Consider the following 14,569-nt stretch of genomic DNA (forward strand, 5'->3'; position numbering starts at 1 on the left):
AGATTTGCATCTACTATAAGTGATATGGTTTCTGTCCGTATAGCCTACAGCGGTATCTTTTAATCGATCTAGATAACACTGCCAGGATTTTGACGAGAAGGAATGGCTTTAGTCGGCATGAAATAAGTACTTACCTTCTGCCGGTGGTGATCTCGGACAACGACTACCCGATCCAGAGCAGCACGGGCACGCTGACCATCCGGGTGTGTGCCTGTGACAGCCGGGGGAACATGCAGTCCTGCAGCGCCGAGGCCTTGCTCCTCCCTGCCGGCCTCAGCACGGGGGCACTGGTGGCCATTCTCCTCTGCATCATTATCCTGCTAGGTAAGAAGAGAAACGCATCTTCCCCCAGCCAGGAGAAAATATTTAAGGCCTGACTTGTTTCACAGAATTATGCAGGTTAATAGAATTAATGATCCTGGATTTTGCAAGAGTATAACTGCAGCTTAAAATAAAAAGGAAAAAAACAAAGGCAAACCCTCGTTATCTGCTGATTTTAAAGTATTCAAGACCCAGACTGTTAAAACTATCACTGTGCTACCAGAAGCTCATTTATGTTCTTTCATTAAGTTGTCCAAAAAGAGAAAGTTCAGAGAGGATGAATAGTATAATCAAAAATTGCTTTACTGCCTTTCATTTTAGATTTTTTTTTGAGGAAAAGCCTCTTTTTCATTTAAATAACTACTAAAAATCAATATGCAGTATATATTTCACATATAATATAACAGTAAGCAGTAATTTTATTGCATCAAAGCCCTGTCTATCCAGTGGTTTCAGTGCTGTAATGAAAAAAAAAAAAAAAAAGGAAAATTTTGTAAAGCCTCCATTTTGTGGTTTTCAGAATAACACTTAATGACCTATAATTCAACTCAAACCCACTTTTTAACAATATCCTTTGAGCCTGAAAAAGGAAAAAATATCTTCAGAATAGACCTGGCTATTTTAAAGCTCATTACAGCTACAGAAGGAACATGCCGGCAAGCTCATGGTCCTGTAAAGCAGAGCACACAATGTGTACAAAATAGGTTTTTGATAAAGACTTTATTGTGCTACCCTTACACAGATAGAGGTGTTTATCCAGTTATCAAAAAAAATGAGTTGGTGAAGTGTAGCTGAAATGTAATTCTTGTACCTGGTGTATTTGCTGCTAAGAAATTGTTAAATAGAGATCTTTACCCATTCTTTGTTTCCTTCTTTAAGTTATAGTGGTGCTATTTGCTGCTCTGAAGAGACAACGAAAGAAGGAGCCTTTGATCCTCTCTAAAGAGGACATCAGAGACAACATTGTGAGTTACAATGATGAAGGTGGTGGAGAGGAGGACACCCAAGCCTTTGATATCGGCACACTGAGGAATCCTGCAGCTATCGAAGATAAGAAGCTTCGACGAGACATTATCCCTGAAACGCTATTTGTGCCACGGAGGACTCCTTCGGCACCAGACAACACGGATGTCCGAGATTTCATTAACCAAAGGCTAAAAGAGCATGACACTGATCCCTCTGCGCCGCCGTATGACTCGCTTGCAACCTATGCCTATGAAGGAAATGATTCCATAGCTGAATCCTTGAGCTCCTTGGAGTCAGGTACTACCGAAGGAGACCAAAACTATGATTACCTCCGAGAGTGGGGGCCCCGGTTTAATAAGCTAGCTGAGATGTACGGTGGAGGAGAAAGTGACAAAGACACTTCTTAACCTACAGTAGGCTACTTTTTTTTCTTTTCCTTTGAGCGGAAGTAATTTTACAGACACCTTCTGCACTCAACAGTATTTAACATTCAGGAAAATTTTCCTGCCACTCAGCACAATGGTTTCCTTTTAAAATTTGTTTTAAACTTGTCCATTAATGTCATTCATTCTTTCTAGTAGGATGCCACTTGGAATATATACAACATTTTATTTAATCAACTTCCAAGAGCCAAAGCTATGGAAATTCTGTGTTGTACATTTTAGTAAGTAAATTAAAAAATATCTTACCTTCAAAAATTTGAACAGGGTGATAATCCCTTAAGCAACCTCATGTACAAGCCGCTTCTGTTAGGTACATGTCCTATTCCTGCAAGTGCAGCTTTTAAGATGGCAAAGAAGAAAAAAAATCCAATATGTCCTGTTCTGTACATTAAAATAAAACAAAATGTACACGTGGTGTTAATAAGTGTAATATGCAGCTGGTTTAAAAAAAAGTTTGTGCAACTTCATTTCATCAAATTCTATCTGCCAATGTTTTATATTTATATTTTTGTATTTATTTTTAAAAAATAAACCAGTTTTTACAACTATGTTAATGCTTGCCTGCCTGTTCTGGCCATGAGTTTCAAGCTTGAAAAGAAAGTGGAATTTCTCCAGTAACCAGTTCTCACAACCAATTGCTAATACTTCTGTGCTGAATCGTCCATACATACAACACAGTCTGAAGTACTTGTGCTCACTGAGACAGGAACAAGTGATACACTTACTTGCTTGCTCAAAAGTCCTACTTTCAATGTTTTAGAGAATTGCTTTTGTTTTATTTTTTGACTAAACTAGTAACATTCTAGTCTAGAAGTATGAATTACTATATTGTGTCAACTCAAATAGTCTTATTCTAAAAACATGCTGGCACAATTTATCTATCCAAACACATAACATTAGTTTCAAAATCTCAGTTTATTTGTCCTATAGTTCTCCATTGTGAGTCATATCATCAGAAGTGATCTGTAAGTGTAACAGATAAAGCCTAAAAAGAAGCGCAATCATTTTTAAGCTCTATTTTTCCAAAGACAAATCGTTTCCTGACAAACACTGTGCCGTTTTTCAACCACCTTTAAAGCTGTCAATTAAAGGCTGAGAAAGTGTCACAAAAACTAGCATCCCCTCCCCTCAATTTACTGAGTTTTCTCTAGTCTATTAAAAAAAAACCTGAGCAACTAGCCAACTGTAACTAAAAATATACTTTAGCTATCACAAAACAAAAAACATTTTGAAATGTCTCTTCCTTTAATCTTTAGGTTACACAATTTTTGTACTGGACAAGCATTGCAATTTTGAAATGCTGCTGAGATTAAATAATTTCAGAGCCAAAGCAGTATGTTACAAGGTCTGTATTAGCTACTGTGGGAGAAACAAATGGGAAGGTTTATTCCTTCTCTCTTTCTCTTGGCTAATTATTTGCATAAAACCAAGAGATATTGAAAATATATTAGTCCTTTGAAAAGTGGGATGCTGCATTCTCTTTTAGTTGGATATTTCTTCTCCTTAATGGGCTGATAAAACCCAGTGAAGTTGAAAGCTGAATACTCTACCATTAAGCAATCTATTTTGGTGCAATGGAGACCAAATTTTTATTGACTTGATATCAAGTTAAACTATTTGATCTATTAAGAAACTGTGAATATTATGGATTTTTCTTCATTTCAATCAATAATACTTTTATTAACTAAGGATTTTTTATATTCCTTAATAGAATATGCATCTGAGAACATTAAGAAATGTCTTACATAAGCAGCATTACAAAGCTTTTTGAAAGTCTTACAGGTGATAGAAACAGTTGATCTTCTTTATGATCACCTAGTGGACAGGACCTAATATTTTTCTTCCAAATGCTCATTAGTCCTTCAACAGAATGCCATAAGAAGAAACAAACAAATAATATCTATCTATTAAGTACATAAATAGACAAAGGACATTCTTCTAAAACTAATTTTGTCTACAGCAAGAAGGAGATCAGTGACACCCTACTTATTTAACTGAGTACATTCTAGGACAGAAAATAAAATAGGCTGTAAAACATCTGGGTTTTCACCTCTTTGCTAAAAAAAAAAAATTGGTTAAACAGGTCCAGATAACACTTTTACATATAACTCAGTAAAAATCTCTAGTCTGTTTCCAGAAGGATAAAACAAATACATCTGCTTCACTATTTGTCTATATCAGCAAACATCAAATAAGGCTCTATAACCTTGATTTGCATTACAGTACTAATTTCCAAGTAATCACTATAAGGAAATATTTTTCTATCACTATGTTGAGGAAAGTTATAATTGTTCAGCAGAATTTGAATCTCATGTTTAAAATTTAATCCTTAATGTTTAAATAAAACATTAGTACACATTCTGAAACTATATATCCATATATAAACATACTACTAACATTATTATATAAATAGTATAAATTAATATTTTTTTTTATTTTTTGCCATATCATTGAACATTTGTTTCTCAGTATATTTTAGGAAATTTTAGGAATCAAGAGCACTATTACAATGTTTTCTTGCACCCTTAAAATAGTGAGGAACTGTAAAGTAAAACTCCTAGACAACTCAAAGTGGAAAAAATGTAAATCAGGATACCTGCTTCCCAAGTAGTGTCTCCTAAGCTTAGCCACATGAAATCAGATGAAAACTAACAAAACATACCAACATGTAGTAAACAAAATCATGGTATTGTTTACTCTGAATGAATTTTCTGTATGTTTTTAAGACAAAAATGCCACAAGACGACAGAAACAAAGAAAATACATTAATATTTCAGTTGGAACTTGCAAGTTATTTACAACAAGACATCTTATGAACATTTAAAAAGTCAGAGGCATATAAAAACTAAGATAGCACTGGACATCACTGGCAGTAGACAGTGATTTCTTAGAGTCTGTTGTAAAATAAAAATATATTTAAAGGGATTTTATGAAAGCTGAGGTGCATGAGATCTTATGGAAGTGGCAATAATGTAAAAAGTAAAATTTCACAGGGTCTTCAGGAAAAGGGTTGGTAGGAGGAACAGTCTAAGGAGAGTAAAAAAACCCCAGAGAACAAAACAAGCACTTAAACCAACAAAATCCTCACAAATGATTAGGTCAATATCCACCAGCTTCCAGCTCTGTAAATGCAGATGTTTTTCACTCTTTCACTGTACAATATATCATATTTCCCTCATTTCTCCTTCAGTCATATGTAATACCATTGCCAGGCCAAACTATTTATTGGTTGTGTTACTGTCTGTCAAGAGTTTACCCTTCATTCCTCTCACTCATTGTTCAATGTGACTTGACTTCGTAAATTCTTCCTGCTCTACCTGTCACACAAAGTTGGAAGAAAGAGGACTAAATTTGCTACATTTTCCTTCAGACCTGTTATTATAATTTGCTCCCCCTGGGTTAACTACATAAACACTTTTAAATGGCTACAGAGTTGCTTGTTACACTAATCACAGAATAGTGGGAAGGGACCCACAGGAATCATAATGAATGATGGAGAAAATTAAATGCAATCATTTCTCTAGGTTACTTCAGACTGGTTTGCCCTTATTCTATCAGAATTAAAATTTTTGACAGTGTTCCTCTACATTTATCCAATATTGAGTAAAAAACAAATACTCTCCTTTGCCCCATCACTAACTACTGAAAAGAAAAAAAAACAAAAACAAAACCAATGAACCTTTCAGGAAGCTAGTTACTAACATACATCTTATATAATATAAAGAGTTTAATTTTACTTACTTTTTGTCAAATAACTTGAACTAGAGACTGGACAATAAAAGTTACCAGAAGCCTTTAAACACTGTGTTATCATTATCAGGCTCACTTGAACAGCAAAGGAATCACTCAGCTGTAATCTGTTCATAGCAAGATGCACAAATACATGTTCAAGCTAAAACAATTTCACTTACTTGTAACAGTGTTATCTATTATGTTCAAAGCCATCCTATAAATAGTAAACATAAGGAGATAATTGGAAATATAAGGAGACATGTGAATACAACTTTTATTTTTCCAACAAAGTATTCTGGGCTTCTGTATTGTCTCTCCAGTTTTTCAGATTATTTAAACTCTATTCTAATACGGTTAAGCTGGATGAAAAGTCACTTTCTACATGACAGAAGATAGAAGTAATAACATGGGAATTCACAAATATAATAAGCCAGACAGAATTTCAAAAATTCTTTTGTTTTCTTCACAGCTATTTTTGTTTCTATTTTAAAAGAATATAGTCAACCATGAAATCAAAATGACAGTTTTTAAACCAATATTTTTTTTATGAATGTCAGTTTCTCTTGGGTTTTTCCCCTCCAAAAAATCAAAAAAAAGCATTTAATTTTTGAGAAAATTCTTTGTCTCTAAATTGATGTCAACCCCAATAAACAAGGAAAAAATAAAAATATACTTGAAAAAAAACATGAAATATTCATTTTTTGACTACAAGCCAGCAATCGTAGAAATTTTGAACTTATATTTGGCAAAATAATTTTGTACATTTCCATTAAAGTGAGCAAAATGGTATTTTGTTTATTGATTAAGTTTTGGAAGATAAACATTTGATAGATATTTTTGCACCCATGTCTAGGTATTGTGTGTGGAAACTTCTAGCAAAAATTTTTTGACAGAAGCAGAACAAATTCTAGTTTTATTATATTCACTGAAGGGTCAGAGGAAAATCAGCAACTGAATCTAGAAAGTATCTTTTATGTATCAAACAGGTAGCATGACTTGCAAATTTACAGTCACAGAAACTACAGCAAATACAAATTAACTAATCACGAACACCTGAAAAGATTTGGAAGTCATGACATTGTTGAAAAACTTTAATTTACAGAGGAACTTCAGTGTATTTAACATATATGCATAAGAAATATTTCCATCATATTGCATGTTACTATTGTGTATTTCATCCTCGTAATTCCAGAATTGTAAAAAATTACAGAATCAATGTTTCTTTTTTAATTTTTTTCTGGTTTCTGGATTGTGTGATAACCTGCCTGTTCACGAGGACAGAAATTAAGATTTGGCCATCCACAGTGATTTTATTTGCATGTTGTGGATCAAGGCAGTCACACTTACATATGGAGGAGGGAACTTCAGATTACATAGTCTGCTTAGCTTTCCAGAAGATATTTGACAAGGTCCATCATCAACATTTCTGGAGAATTTAAACTAGAAAATCTTCTCCTCAACAAATTACGGAAAAATCAGTTAAAGTTAATATTCACTAATTCTAATAGAAGATGGACAAAAGTGGAATTATTTTAGATCTGATCTTTTGATCTAGAAAATGAAATGAATAATGGATATGAGAGATTATTTGAGATTGTTACGAAGACCAGTAAATAAAAAGGCCATTCAAAAGAATGTGAACTGATGAAGTGGTACAAGATGGTTATTCACAAATGAGATCTTGTAGTTATAAAAGCTAATTGTGGGAAAGTCTTAGCTCAGTGTTAAGTACATAAAGGAAATAATATATTAAGAATTAGTAAGAAAAGAAGAAAAAAACGTTATCCTACAGACTGTCATGTCATTGTATTGAAGGTTTATTGCTCTCATTAGCATATCCTCCCCCAGACAAGGTATTCTCCATCTAGCAAAGTTAAAAAGGATAAGCAATGATTGAAGTCAGAAAATGGTTTCTTTATAAAGAAGAACAAGGAAGGCTGGGATTTTCCAGGTGATAGGAGATAGATGTCTATGAAAACATGAATTATATGCATTATCTAATATTCACTGTGTTTTTCAATAACAGAATCAGGAATCTTCTAATAAAAACAAAAGAATACCAGATTCAAGAAGAAAAAGAGGTTATTTTTCGCAACACACACAAGATACAAAACACACTTAAGACTGTGGAATTCATTGCTGCAAGATTTTGCTTAAATGGACTAAGGAATTGTTGAAGGAAATGTTTCAAAAGTCTCTCCATGTAAGTTATAATCAATCAAGAAGCCAAACAACTCTGCACTGTTGGTGATTATAGAAGAAACTTTTATATGTAATTATCACTACATGCTTACTTTAGGTTTTCACTCTTCCTAACTACCCACACCTGGCCACCATCAAAAACAGGCTTTGATGATCTAGGCATTTGGATTTCTGTTACAATGACCATTTTTATGACCTTCCCTCTGTCCCCAGAAACAAATCCCACCATATAATTCTCAATGCAAATGGATCAAAAATCTTTGATTGTCTTTCTTTATATCTCTAACTGCTGCTAAATTGTCATGCCAGAAAATGTTTTAACAGTATCCAGAAGAGAAGTAGACCAGAAAAATGTTAGACAGTATTGACAGAAAAGCTTTGTTTTACCTTTACTCAGCTAAACTCACCTTCAACTTCACTACCGTAACACTTTAATATAAGTGGGACAAAAATATAAATTTATTCAATAAAAATTTAGTGGGTACTTTTCTAAGACATGGCTGGTATAACAGCTAGTAAATACTAGGTTTAATGAGATGATAGGTAAATTGCAGTTTAAAATATTTCCCTGTACATGCAAGTCCATCAGACATAGTCAAGAGTATTATGGTTAATTTAGCTGCCATAAGCATCACTTTAGTAATGGAAGTTGGTAAAACTTGTTTATAACTCAGAGGCTGCTGAAAACTTCCCTTGGAAGGAAACTGTTGCCCAACTTCTTTATCAACTCCAAATTATTCGTGTTTGTGAAGTAGTTTTGCTTACTGCTCTTCATTCAAAATAAACTATAATCCAAAGAAAATACTATTTTTAACATCAATATTCCATATATATATATAGCATATTCTAGATAAACATATACACAATATAGATAAACATATACACAATATTGATGCATGAAAAGGGAAACAAACATGTTTCATTCCTATTAATAAGACACAATTTTGGAAATGTCACAGTAACCTTTCTGGATGACACTCCCAGCAGAGAAACTTTTATACCAAAGATATATAAACCTTCCTGCATCACCAACTCAAAACAGTGACCTGAGCATCCTTGGTACAAATGAGGCTGGAAGACAGAAAAAAGAAAATCATGAAGGTTGTCTTCTGACCTTTAATTATATCATCTGAAAAACAGTTCTCGTAAAAAAGTGTTCCTTTGTAGTCCTTTGTAGCTAAGGGCAGAATCTGGCCTTCTTCCATATTAGTGCACTAGAGAGAAAAATCTAATCTTCCTCCTTATTGCAAATTTCCATAAACTCCAAGTATTGTGGTAACTCTTATACTCCCCTATTTTAGTTCTCCTTGCTCTATTTTCCTCAGTTCCACACTGGCTAGACTTGTTGTGGGAATAGTTTGAGGCTACTGTATAACGACTATTTTCTGTAGAGATTTGCCTCATTTCATACAGAGATTGTCATTTGTGGTAAAAATATTCAAATAGAATATCACTTCCCAAGGAAGCAGTTTTCTATTTCTACTTCTACTGGAGAGTCTTAAAATAAATACTAGGAACCATAACCTATACAGTTTTGAATTTCTGAGCTCCAAGCTTGTGGCAAACCATTAGTCCTTTAAACCAAGAACTCACAGCTACATATCTCAGCTAGAAGGTATTTTATTACTTTGGTAGTTATTACTCAGGCCTTATTTCTAAAAAGCATTTAAATAAGCCTTTTATGAGGATTTTTATTGCCCAATTAATAGTCAAATACTGGTTTTCTATAGTGGCAAGCACAATTGGAGTGCCAGACAAAACAAAACTAATCAAAACAAAACAAAATAAAACAAAAGAACAACAACCACCAAAAAAAACCAAAAACAACAACCCATAAACCACCAATACAAAGCAAAATACTTGATAGCCCCTTCTAATGAGAATAAGGCAAATCAAATATTTGGCTACCCATTGGAAAAAGTCAATAGTTACTATGAAGTCCAGGCCAGCTTTCCTTCATCAGAGAAAAAAAAAAAACTGAAAAAAATTTTCTAAACTCACCTATAACACACACATAAAATAAAAAAATAAACAAATAAGCACAGCCTCAATAACAGCATGTTCTGAGTTGTCTTTACAACCTTAATTTTGTTAACTATTATTGAGTATTATTCTCATTAGTATGTGATAAAGTTAATCAGATTTTTCCTTACAAATTCAGTTATACATGTATTGTAATGAGTAAGGAACAATTTCATACATAAAATTTGAAAATGTGACTGGTCTAAGATTTCCTTGAAGTTTTATCTTATTTAAAATGTAAGGAAATGTTTGTTTACCATAAACAAGGGCCTGCCAGATCATTGTTTCTGGAAAAAAGTAGAATCTTCTATTAAGATTAATATTAGTAAAACTTCAGAGTTCTCATCTGTCGTATATATAGATAAATAGGAAAAAAAAATACCCCAAACCTTCAATTATAAAACATTAAAAACAGCCTTGTTATCAGCAGAGGCTTAAAAGCAAATTCCATTTCCCTAAAATTCCAGTTCATAGGGTAAATGCATGATTGAATAATAATTGTAAATATTCTTAAAAGTAGATTGAGCAATTTTCCAGTAAAGAAACCCTCAAATAGGAATATGATTTACTGCTGTCATTTTATTCATAGGCATATTCTGAGTAACACGACAGGCCTTACCCCTACTCTTAAGAACTGTCAGAATAAAACCAAACATCTACTGTGAAATTGCCCTCATAAAGTGCTCTAGTCTTCTACATTTGGTTCAGTACACATTTTTGCAGATGTAAAACATGCTTGCAAACTGAAACTGGTTTTTGACTAAGACAGCAAGCAAACAGTCCTGTGTATCTCCTTTCTAAATTAAAATCTTTGTAGTTCCAGAGCTGCAAACCTGCCTGATCATGCTCGTTACAGGATGTTATTTCTTTCAGCATCAAGTACATCATGTTACAAACCACACAAAGAATGCCTTAACAATGTTAAAATGAATGTCAGTAAGCTTCTTTGAAGGTGCCTAAAACCAGAATTGAGAGTAAGTTCGAAGACCTGTAACTGAAAAACAGGGGAAACCTTTCTCAAAGTTTTTATGTAAGGAAAAACAAATCAACCCACAGAACATACAAAAATCTGCACCGTTAACGTTCAACTTTGTAGCTATTTGTCAGGTCTGCCCATTTCAATGAAAACAAAATATTTCTGTGATTGCATCCCTTAATTTAATTAATGTAAGTAAAAGCAATAGTAATCAACATTCATATGCACAGATAAAATCTCTTTAAGCTCATAGAAAATAATTTCTCCTGGCCACTGTCAGCTATTTATATATATCTAAGCCATTTAATGCACAATTATCTTACATAAGATATTAAAGGAAAAAGCATTTTATGTTAAAAAGTAAAATGTCATGAGAGGGGAGCAGTCTAGATTTTGTCTAGCACGCAAATGCTGTGAAATGGATTAATAGAAATTTGTGCTGCCACTGGAAGTTGAATATAAATTAATTTTTATTTATAAAGTAATGAAAGCTGAATAATATTTTGGGAGTTTTTTGCAGTGTTATTACAGGAAAAAGTATTAAAATAATGTAGAAATAAAATGTTGTTGTATTACTTGAAAAAGTGGCCAATGTTTCCTTCTATCATTAGTTCAGCTTTATTTCTGCCACTGGATGTACCTCAAACAGGTTCAGTTCAGTTCAGATAAGCACAAACGAGCCATTCACAGCTTACCTGAATATTTTTAGGCCCTTGTCCCTCTTGGCACCTTGATATTCCTCTGCTGATGTTAAAGAAGGTAGAACCCTAAAGTCATAAGACAACTTTAATGTAATTTCAGCAGCAGCCAATTTGAGTTAGTCAGGACCATTTACTTTATGACTTCTGAGTGTTTCATTTCTTTCATAACTATAGTGGGGTTTGTCATGTACAATCAAGGAAGTAGAACTTTAAAAGATAAAAACATATGAATAAATAAAACCTTCTGTTAAAATAAATTTGTTTTGAGTAACCGGTATGTACAAGGTAAAATCAGCTTGTTTATTCATTCTGAAAATCTACCTTTCCCTCATTAGTTTTTCAGTACAGAAGAACAGTAACAGAGTTTTAAAAAGAAAAACAATGGACTGTGGATTTTTTAACTCTCTTCTTCATTAGACATGGACATAAACTAAGCTGTGTACTGAGCATGAGGGGGTTTATATTTGAAAAGAAGCTGTAGTAGATTCTACTACTATATCCTGGTGTAGTTCCGGAGAGAATCACCACTAATTTCCTTTAAGGGCATCAGTCCCAGATGGATAAGGAGCAAAACAGGACTAGGAAAAAGACAATTTCAAGTCCAAAGTCTGTGACCCTTCCCTAATTCATAAAACAAAAAAAAAAAACTAGAAGAAATATAAAACTTTATTTTTTACTTATTGCTTTCAAAAAATTAAGACTTAAAATTATCTATATTTCTGCCTAGCATTACTATGACTGAACATGACCCAAATCTCTTCCTAATATTACTATATTTCAGGGAAATTCCATTGTTAATATTTCACAATTACTTTGAGAATCAGATATACATGCTAATGGCAGAACACAGCTATTGCTTGTTTCTAATATATTTGCTTACAGGTACTTCTTAACCAGAAGACATAGGAAGAATGGCGGGATTTATAAAAAAATGGTCCATTTATGGATCTTTGCCGGTGCTCCTCCTAAAATGTATACTTTTCAAAAATATCAACTAAGCCATTCAGGAGGGATTCAAGATACAGCTGTCTAAAACACATTTTATACAACCAACTATTTCTGACTTTCAGTGAGAAGCTCTGTATTTCTAACGTCTCTGCAAGATATCATCTGCTTTCCTGATGATATGCAAATATCAGCATATTTCAGTTATATCATCTTGAGTATACTTAAATAGAAAGCCAAATATTCAGCAAGAAACAATGATATTTTTACAGCACGAAGAAAAGAAAAATAAAGCTACTTAAAATTAGGACTTGTGATATCGCCAAGAGCTTGTATAAAACTGAACTCCTGATTCCCATGTTAACAGCATATTGTGTTTTAGGAAGACACATTTTAAAAGTGTACAGGAACACAAGAATTTTTTTTTCATAAGTATTAGTATATTCCATAACATTTTCACAATAAAGGTATATCATCCCCCTCTGATAAGAGAGCTCTGATTATGTCTCTCTACTGAAACATATCTGACACATTTCAGCACATCATTAGGAATTTCAATTTCACAAAGATGGAATAGCTCAAGAAACATGTCATGTAGATTTCTGACTACACAGGACATACATATTACTATCTCACTAAGAGATATATAGGAAATAGCTCACGAACTAGAAATTAGAGCATTTGAAATTTCTTCTCCAGACAAACTAATTTTATAAATACAAAATTAACCATTATTTTAATTGATGACAATTAATCTTCATGCCTAAGTGAACAACTTCCCATGTATAATGTTTTACTTCAGCACTGTTTCATGTGAGAAAAAAGTGAGTTACATTGAGAATTAAAATATGTTTATGTTAGCATATCTAAAACTATTATTGTACGTTTTATTAATCTAGTGAGGTTTTACTTTAGGATAACGCATCAGTACATAGTGAAACATTTATAGTTCTTTTCAGTATAACTGATGTGCCAACTGAAAACAAATAAAATCACAACCAAATCTAATACTCGACATTCGGATATGAAAAGCTTTTTTTTTAATGGGCTTCAAATCCTCCTATTTTGGTTTATGTGTCTTTCATCTGCCTTCCCCCATTCCCCCCCCCTTCAAACATTATCTTTTTTGAACTGGACTGGTGATTCAAGCAGAGGCATATTATGCAAAAATGCTGCCAAACGGCTTTCACCTTAATGTTTTGGACTCGATCACATAATGATGGCATTACTGACTCTGCATGAAAGATTATATTGCTGTAATAATTGTTGTTTCAACTCTATTATTTTAAGACTTTTATTTAAAGTATACTCAAGACTAAATATCCTGTAGTAATGGTATCAATGCAAAATATAAAACAACAGGAGGAATTAGAAAAAGGACCAAATCCAGGTATTCATTTAGTGGTTTTACATACTAAAGAAATATCTGTCAGAATGATCTTTTTTGGTTTTTTTGTTTGTTTGTTTGTTTTTGTTGTTCATATGACACAATTCTATCTGCAAAGAAAAGAAATCTCACATCCCAACCCCACACTACAACTTTGAGTGATGTTCTGTTAGGAACCTCTCAATATATTTTCATAAATTGTAAATATGGCAAAAAAAAATTGTGGCTCTGTAGTATCTCTTCTGTGTTGAAGTCTCAGAACAGTTTTAGCTCTTTTTCAGCCAGCCACATTATCCAATGTCTGATGCCAGAGGCCATGACTATTCATTCTTTCCATGGAAAAACTTTGGGAAGGTTCACTTAATGTGCAAAGCACCTGTACTGTTTTTTTAAGCAACAAAGTATGAAGATGCAATAGTGTTCAAAGGTTTTCTGAAGTCTTGTCCCTTTCTCATTAAATGTGAGGCATTCTTTACTATAGCACTTGCAGTATTAAAGGTAGGATATATTATTTCTCTAAGGAAGCTACATCAGCTGCTAGAGGCTATGGAACACATATTTTACAGGCTGAGAGAAAATATAATTTTGTATAGCATCTCATCTTTTCTAAAATGCTTTCTAAAACATGGCAATAAAACACCTGATTTAGCCAATTCAGCTTCTGCCTTCGTACATTTCCAGCAATGTAACTGATCTCATTTGCTTCCATGCAAATTTTGAAGCAAAGCAAGCACATTTCAAATTAATTTCTTTGGGTTTTTAACAGAAAATATTCAAATTTTGGCATACTTTTTTCAGATAAACACCTGAAAGGTGTTTATTTTTATTTTTTCATAAAATATCCTTTGTTGTCAGAATCCACTGTACGGGAGCA

General features: G+C 33.2%; 1 protein-coding gene across 4 annotated transcripts in view; it reads left to right on the top strand.

Annotated features, from left to right (window-relative positions):
* Nucleotides 1-2,284, top strand: part of CDH10 (cadherin 10) — a 94,092-nt gene extending 91,808 nt beyond the window's left edge. For all 4 annotated transcript variants that reach the window (XM_015619544.3, XM_015619542.1, XM_015619541.3 and 1 more), the window contains exons 11-12: nt 73-324; nt 1,201-2,284. In XM_015619544.3, the coding sequence (XP_015475030.1) occupies nt 73-324; nt 1,201-1,694 (746 nt within the window). In that variant the 3' untranslated portion in view covers nt 1,695-2,284. The remainder of the gene's footprint in view (nt 1-72; nt 325-1,200) is intronic.
* Nucleotides 2,285-14,569: the final 12,285 nt, after the last annotated feature.

This window comes from Parus major, chromosome 2 (genome assembly GCF_001522545.3).
Source record: "Parus major isolate Abel chromosome 2, Parus_major1.1, whole genome shotgun sequence".
NCBI lineage: Eukaryota > Metazoa > Chordata > Aves > Passeriformes > Paridae > Parus > Parus major.